Below are 8,891 nucleotides of genomic sequence, written 5' to 3' on the forward strand. Positions count from 1 at the left end.
GTGTTAGATCATAATTCATCTGAAATGAATCCATCACGTGAACACGGGACAAAAGTTGCATTCTGGCATGGCAAATTTCATTCCACGTTCACCTAAGATATCAGAGACGTTGCCACTCTGACTATTCCCACAGCTGAAGGGATCTTCACACTTCTTGCTGACTGGACACTGCTCTTGACATGACTATGGAAGAAGGTTAATTTTGGTAAGTGCTTCTATTTTTTTATTTTTATTTTTTTCCAGAGGCCAGTTGGTTTGCATAAAATGTTCAGATAGAAGAAATGATGAGTTATGCAGCTTTGCAAGATACAAAAGAATAAAAAAAGCAGGAGGAAGAGAGGAAGAGATGACTGCAACAAATAGTTTTTGTTGTAACAAAAGATATATGGGGGGCTTCCTCACATAGAAGGCATCTTGAAGCTGCTGAACCATTTCCTGCCTTTTAACATTTGGTCCTTGCAGGCTGCACTGCATCTCACTAGGGAATCCAGAGTACTAAGCAGTGATGAGAAAGGAGAGGAAAAAAAAAGGAAGATATTGAGAAATGGAGGCAGCACAATTAAAGGCAAACTTCAAAGAAAGCTCTCCAGGTGACTAAGTAAGCTGCATCTGCTTGCAGCAGCTTTCCTTACAGCTCTGAGTGGCCATTTTCTAGATTGCTTTGGTTTATGGTCAAGGATAAGCACTCCCTCTGGAAATTACTGAAAGCAGCATGCTACATAATCTCACAAGCTTATAAAGTTATATTTTAATTATGTTATTAAAGCTTTCTCATTTTTGTTTTTATCTGTTTACCTTTCTGATTCGTCTGGATCACACTGTGCTGGAACAGGAATGTTGTTCCTCTTGAATTGTGTTGTATGTTCATGTTTGGATGGGTAATAAGAATGAATGAAACCTACTGACCAGAAGCAAATTGAAATTTATATCATTCTTTCTTCCAAAGAATTGAGGTTGGAATGGGAGCAGGTGAGTACTGTATAAATGTTTTTAGTAGTAGGGAAAGAATGTCAACTTGCTTCATTTTGCATTAAGCACCCAGACATAAGTTGGTGTGCAGAGGTTATAATCTCTGCACTCACCTTGGCACGTTCCTTCCATTCACAGTTTTCTCTTTCTTCTGATTTGAAATTCATCTGTGTCTGTCTCAAGGGACTCATTTTGGTAGGCTGCTTAGCACTTACCATGTGAGAAGTTATGCTAAATAGTTGGAAAAAAATAAGCTCTTTTGACTCCAGGAGAAGTGAGACACAATTACTACTGAGTCTGGGGGGAGGAATAACTACATGTGCTACTGTATTTTATGGTGGTTTTTTTTTTTTTTTTTTTTTTTTTTTTTTCATAAGCACTATATATTGTCTGCTCTGAGTAAATTTCTGATATGTCTTTTTATTATATTTGGTCACAGTTGCATTATGATCCTGTTTTGTGATAGAATTCACATGTTGAGCTCACGTTGTATCTCTAACTGAAATCCATAAGTGTCCACCTTTAAAAAATGTTGATGTTATTGTTACCAAAGAGTATAGGAGATAGAGCTGCTAGTGCTTAGAGTGAGATATAGTGCATGACACTTTCAGCCATTGGTGCAGTTTTGCTGCAGTCTCCATTCCTTATCATTTACTTCCCACATCACACGCGGCTGTATGACAATAGTGCAGTGACAAAGCACAGAGGTGAGCTGTAGGGATTTGTGAGAAGGCTTTTCTCTGACAGTAGAATAGATAATTGTTTGACTAACAAAAACAAACTGCAGAGGTGATTAAATAATGCACCTTCACCTGGTCAGACCCAAATTCTCAGCAGTGCGCATTTAATTTGTATTCTGAGGGCAACTGTTACTTTATATAGACTCATGCACAAGGTTTTAAGAAAAGAGAACTGCTGGTTGTTGTCTGTTATCTATTTTGTGTGAATGTTTCAAGATATTTTTAGTTTTCCTACAATAATAAATGATCCTCAGAGCTTTGATCAACCTGATAGTACAGCGAAAAAAGAAGAGAAGAAAGAAAGGAGAAAAAAAATGCCATCTGTCATCTTTGGCTGATTATTTTGAGCCCTACCTTCTTTTATACATTGCAGCCCACTATTTTAGGAGTTGTTAACTGTGAAGTATTCTATTCCACAAGAGTATAAATCAGTTCACCTCTATGAAGTTCATCACTGCTCAGCATGTTGAGCCGTCGCTTTATACAAACATCTTTCCAACATAATCTCAGGATTTATTAGTTCAGTCAAGTCGATTTTATCCTGCTTCCTCAGCTGAACTGGTTTGTCAGTGTAAGACTCTGCTTTGTGGTCTTTTTTTGTGAGTATATGGCAAAGGGGAGGGAATAGGGCTTCACTCCTTTTAACAGGAACATGTGGCACTGAAGGACATGGTTAGTGGGCATGGTTGATGATTGAAGTAGATGATCTTAGTGGTCTTTTCTAGCCTTAATGATTCAATGAGCACTCCTATCTCTCTGTTTTTGGCATAAGCTCTCCTGTGTTTTTTTGACTGAGGCAGTAAGTGAAGCTCTCTACAAGTGCCAAAACCTCAAATGAGGCAGCAGACATTCATCTGCATAAATGTTTGCATTATACACGTGAAAAGAAATACACAGTGCGCTTGTTCAGGGGTAACCCAAGACCTTCAACCTACCCTCAGATATAGCACCCCCGAAAAAAACACATACTGATGAAGAAGTGCCTTCCTGGGAAAGGCCCTCAAAGAGATGCTATGTTTGCTCTGTATTCAGAGGTGCAGATTATCTAAACACAGCTGCAATATTTTGCCTTATACCTGAACAACTTCAGTATTCTATTTGAAATTTTTATTGCTTCGTAATTATTTTTTGAAGATTAAGGTGCATCAGGGCAGATAAAATAGAATCTATCCTAATTCTGTAAGTGCTGAAGTTGTCATATTCATTACTTTTCATTTTCACGATAAAAAAAAAAAGAAACACAGTGTTTTTGTTTCTCCAACAAGCTGATGTTTTCAATACAATTGGATAACAAGATTCCAGATAATTTTTTTAAGTCTAGGTTTGTTAAAACAGTGTGATTAAAATTTGGATTAATAAACATGAAAGAAACAAGCAGAGATTCAGGAAATTATTAAAATTAGATCCTTTATTGCTTTTTAAAAAGTGGAGGAATAAATGAAAATGGTCTTTCAGCATCTATGTATCGTATGAAATGTCTAAATAGCCTGAGATATGATCTTGGGTTTGCGCACTTAAAACTTTGGAATGCTTGGAGAAAAACTTTTATATTGTCCTCTATAATATAAAACTTACACGCATCTGAAAGGAAGAATTACAGATAGGCTTCACTCTTCATCTCCTGGTTTTAACAAGAACATGTATCAGAACAAAGCTACTTTTACAACAGACTAAAACCCAGGTAAGAACAGAGCATACATGCAGAGCCCCAAGGGGATGAAAAATAGGAATTTAAAGCACTTTTCCAGGATTATTGGTTTTCACTTCACAGAGTGTACCTTGTGCCAAAAAATACTGATCGAATCCTATTTATCTCTCCTATGCTAGCAGCACTCTTAGCATGAAAAGTCATGACCATTACTCAAATACATTCATTAGAATGCAAGAAGGGAATATAAAATTCACTGTCTTTATTTTTTATCTAATTAATTTCTGATTTCAATTTTGAATATTTCAGATTTCATTGAAAACCAGAGGATTAGTGAATAACATTTCTACTACATACCTGCTACTTGTAATAATGTCAAGAAGCAAAGAGCAAAGTGTGAATTCATGAGAGAAGTAGAAGAAAATCTAAGCAAAATATGTCTAAATGAGTCATTATTTAAACTTATTTGCTGCATAGGAATATAAACTAGAACCAATCATAACTCCTTCATCTTGTCACATCCTCTATAACACTGAAAAAAAAAATAGTTCAGGAGACTGAAGATTGACGTAAACCTAACAAAGGGAAGATAATATTTAAACACTGGTAATTAAAATTGGAATTGGAATTAAATTATTATGGCCAGATTATTATGGCATCACATGAGAATACAATGTGCCTTTATTATAGGAACTCCATCAGAAAAACTATTAACTGTGGATCTTAAACCTTCAGTTTTTATATATGCTAATAGTCATTATAACAGGCTTGGCTGAGGCAAGCATCTAGTGTACTATAATAAACAGCTGTCATTCCCCTAGTTCAGAAAATACAGCACAACTGAACAATGAGAGACTGGAGACTGACATGAAGAAATGCAACATTTTTACGGACATCAACAGGTTAGAAAGAAAGCATAACTTCACAAAATATCACTTGTTCATTACCTGTCCCAGAGAGTAGGTGAAGATTTTGCGAGCCTGCCCTGGAGAATTCTAGGTTGCCATAGGCAGGTTGGCACCCAGGAATTTCGTACCCTGCAGCATGAATAGAGGATAAACCATGGCTAGGTATGGCTCATAAGACATACGAGTGATAACCTAGCTAGATTTGCTGCATATCAATAGGCTATGGAGAAATTTGGCAATATCTTACTTTAAAACAGTGTTAAGTCTACAAAACAAGGTAGTGTTCTGGTGCACACATTGATTGATTTTCTGGTACAATGTATATTGTAGGTCAGAATAGGCATTTAGGATTGACTTTATCATGGCTGTAAATGGGTACTACTCCACCTACTTTTATCGAGGAGTATTTGCTCTTAAGATTTTGAATTGCAAAAACTCAGATTAAGCAAATTTATGCTTCATTGAAAGGGGTCTCCAAAATTCCTTCTGAGCACCACAGTGAGAATATGTTTAATAGTTTTAATTAAATCTGGGCTGAGGTTCAAGTTCCACATACCAGGTTCCATGCACATCTACTGGCAGAAGAAACAATAGCTGCAAAATATTTGCTGGAAGTGAAAAGCACAAAAGGAAGCAATCTTAACAGCCACAAATAACACACAGCAAAAGCAGATCCTGAGCCCAAGAAAAGGCCAACAAGACAAGCAAATTAGCAATGAGATCTGTTGTCCAACATTAACATCAAGCAATGCTGGTAAGATTCAAAATGCTCTGTTCAGTCCTCAGTCAAGCAAATTGTCACTCAAGTGAAAGATTGTTTTTCCTGAGTAAAATCTGAGTAAGAACAACAGTATTAGACCACACAGAATATGCCAAATGGTATTGTTTTATTGCTTTGCAATATTAGAAATGCACATTAAATGCCTTGAAGGATAAACAAAATAAAAGGTAAGGTTTTCCTAACTCAAGCACATTCATATTTATGAAACAGAATTTTTGCATTAATTTTCCCTATGGTCAGTGATCACTGTACATGCAGAAAATCCTACCTTGCAGTCAATTAGTGGTGACCTTTCGGATGTCCCTATGAGCACATCTTTACAGACAGGGATACATTTCAGGACAAATAGCTGTGAAACAGAGAGCAGCAGAGAAGCTCCATGGTTATGAATAGAGAGAACTCTGCTACTTCTGTAAGTCCACGTGAGAATGGGTTCACCTTAAGAACTACCAGCAGCAAGACCTCTTAGGGTACTCAGAGGAAAAGAACTATGTGAATTCCAGAACATCAGTCTAGTTGTACCACCGTACCACTGAGTTATTCATTGAGAAATGAAGGACTATTCCAAATATCTTTTAACTTCTGTGCTAGACTTGGATTAAATACATGAAGAATCAAAGGGAATACAGAGAAATAATAGATGGCTTGAAGTTTAAGTGCTGTTGTCACATGAACTTACAGCAATATTAATTTAATTCAAAGTAGAGCTGAGGACAAATGTCTGAAATCTCCACTATTTCAGCATCATCAATTCTTCAGTGAGTTGTCTGTATTACTTTGCATTATGTATCTCTAACAGCTTTCATGATGTTCTCAGATGAACTATAAATCTCATAATCGATGGGTATCAACTTAATACATATCAGTGCTGTAGTACTACTCTATATATTCATTCTCAACTGAGTGACAGGAAAACTGTCCATGGTAAGAATGGATATTTAAAAATGGTCTCTATCTGGCCATCTACTTTGTATCTGCATATGGAATTGTAAACTACTCCTAAAAATCAAATCTTACTTTTGAACAAGAATGGGGAATTCAACCACAGGTTTTTCCAGAATCAATGGAGATTTTTGAAACCATTGCATTTTGCACATTTCTCCCTAGCTCACAGAGAAATCCTCCATACTAATTTCCTAACTTCCAAATTTTGAAATAGTTTTGTCTGGTTTTCAAATCCACAGAATTAATTAATGTGCTGTTCTTGAACAAAAAAAATTATCTCAGCATGGACAAATCTCTGCAGTCTTCACATCCATTACCTGCTTTATTCCATGTAGAGGTTGTTCAACTAACCTCTCTCATATCTTTTACTGATACACAGCAAATAGCTTTGGTGTAGGAAATCCTGATAGAATATTTTAAGTCTATGAAGTTGACATGATTTGATAGAGAGCGGAGGAGTGTAAATTCCACTTTAGTTGTTTGCTCAATGTTTTTCTTGACATTTTCAAACAGCAAGTCCTGTGTAATTGCTCCATAAATGAGATAATGTCGTTAAGAAAAGCTCTGCTTGAAATGCGGTGGGTCTTATAGAAGCTCTCCAAAGTGACTTAATAACATCCTGTCTTCAACAATCAGTGTCTGTGGCAGTGAGTGTAATCACGTTTTCATGTGCAAGGTTTAAAAATAATTAGTAGCTGTAAGGTTTATTTATTTGCCAGATATTCAAAAACAAAACTTGATTTCTCAGCTTTTGCAGTTTACATGGGATATTGTTTTACCACTGGCAAATTAGAAATCAGCAAAAGTATGCATATACATATATTTGTCTAAGGAAACTATGAATTTTAAAGGAAATATAAAGGAAAATTTTCCCACATCTGTCACTGTCACTCAAACAACAGTTGTAAGAAAGTTGTAACTACTGAAAAATAAAAAAAACTTATTAATTTTGTATGATTTTTATAGTCACAGTACAAAACCAGCAGTTTGCTAAAGGAAAAATATCTGGCCAACAAACGTGATAAAGCATTTCAGATTACCAAACATTAAAATGACTTTTCATTGCACTGTAACATAGTGAAGTTACTTATTTTCCTTTCCTTTCTATAGAGCTTCCTTTATCTCTCACTGATGTGATTAAGGCAGACTCCTGTGACATGTGAAGCTTGAGCCTGGACATTCTGTTGTAGTAGTCTGTTTCCTTGTCTTGTCGTAGAACATTCAGTATGTTACTTCACATATTGTCTGTGGCTTATCTGACAATAATCACAGTTGATAGCTGCATATATATAGCCAATTTGGAAAAATAAAAAATTGGATTTCTCAGTGAAATATGATCAACACTTTATTTCTCTGCCCAGAGAGGAGCAACTACCAATTCATTGGGATGGGTGGCAGAAGGCCAAAACTTTCCCCTGTGAAAACTCAGACGGATTTTCTGTAGATGGGAAAAAAATATGTCCTGGTCTGATCTTAGTTTAAACTCAGTGTGTGACCTGAGAGAGTTTTGAACGCCACCCTTAAACTATTTGTGGTTGTGCTATTATGATTCCTGTTCTTGCTCAACTTAGCCCAATTTTGACCCAGTATGAAAGATCCTAAGCAGAAGAATAGCTATTTTTGCTATTATTAACACCATGTAGCTATTTCAGGGCCATGCTTTTGTAAACACTAATAACCATTGACAGAAAAAGCTGGAAGAGCTGCAGGGACACCTTGGAACATACTGTCACGACTCTACCTCCACATTCCGTCCTCATTGAAGGAGCACGTGGTGGTCGTGCTGATTTAGCATCACAGTCACAGACTTGTGAGGTGCTGTCAGCTGCACTCACTACCTACTCTTCTACCAGCCTTGCCAAAGTAGGTAACTGGCTGTCATCTTCATGGAACAAAGGCTGGAGCTGATAAAAATGTCAAACAATCCATTCTTTGTGAGGGGGTGGCAACTCTATTTCTGGAGTTACCTAGAACTATCTATGACCACAGCATTAAATAATGTAAAAGTGCTGCAGGGACTTTAACAATATATCTTCATGAATATTTTAAATACAATTTCCTAATTGAGAAACAGGCTCCTATGGAATCATGTATCCCCCTGGTTGAGCTTATGATCTGGTACCAAAATGACATTCTCCCTCATTCTCATCTTTCTTTCTTTCTACTCCACTCTTCTAACAAGCTACTGTCATGACTTCTCTTCATCTCCAGCTTCGCCCACTTTTGTTTCTCTTTCTCCCCAGTTACTGCAATCCCTGTTCAATTCACTTCTGGTATGGCCATGCTGCTCTTGGTACTTCAGCATTAGCTTCAGCATTAAAGCTCATTCCTTTATCTACTCTTGGGAAGCCAGACGTTATAAAAAGGTTCAACTGCCACAAAGAGTCAGGGAAGAAGTTTTGCTTGGTCTCAAAAACTCTTAGCTGGAGCATGCTTAGCTGAGCTCGATCTATACAGAAGTTAGTTACCAAGCTTACATATCTCTGTTAATGACATACCTATTTTTTCAGATACTTTTAAAATGTGCAGTTCTGAGTGTTGGTAAATATGTTATTCCTAGCACCTTATAAGGCTTCCTTTGCATATTTTAGGTCTTTACTCCAACTCAAACAGCTATGAAGGCTTTTTTAATGAAGAAAATCATAGTCTATTTTTTATCTATGATTAAAACAACCGTTTTTCTTTTCAGTAGTTATATTTTTGGAAATACCTAAGCCATTTGAACATACAAATATGGCATACAGCAATCTAATTAATACAGTTAAATTTTGCAAAGTGTTAAGCATTCTCTTACTGGAAAATTGAGAAAATTGAGAGTGGAAAAACTCTGCTATCTGTGATACCAGATATTCAAAACTAACATACCTACCTATTACCTATTTATCTATATTTACAAAACT

General features: G+C 36.4%; 1 protein-coding gene across 1 annotated transcript in view; it reads right to left on the reverse strand.

The window, feature by feature from the left end:
• Nucleotides 1-6,143, reverse strand: part of BEGAIN (brain enriched guanylate kinase associated) — a 68,398-nt gene extending 62,255 nt beyond the window's left edge. The window contains exons 1-2 of the mRNA XM_042869502.1: nucleotides 6,064-6,143; nucleotides 4,305-4,394 (exon numbers count right to left, since the gene is read on the reverse strand). Of these exons, the coding sequence (XP_042725436.1) occupies nucleotides 4,305-4,394; nucleotides 6,064-6,143 (170 nt within the window). The remainder of the gene's footprint in view (nucleotides 1-4,304; nucleotides 4,395-6,063) is intronic.
• Between the last annotated feature and the right edge of the window lie 2,748 nt (nucleotides 6,144-8,891).

The sequence above is a fragment of the Lagopus leucura genome, unplaced genomic scaffold (genome assembly GCF_019238085.1).
Source record: "Lagopus leucura isolate 7727_CA_CO unplaced genomic scaffold, USGS_WTPT01 Super-Scaffold_1, whole genome shotgun sequence".
Classification (NCBI taxonomy): domain Eukaryota; kingdom Metazoa; phylum Chordata; class Aves; order Galliformes; family Phasianidae; genus Lagopus; species Lagopus leucura.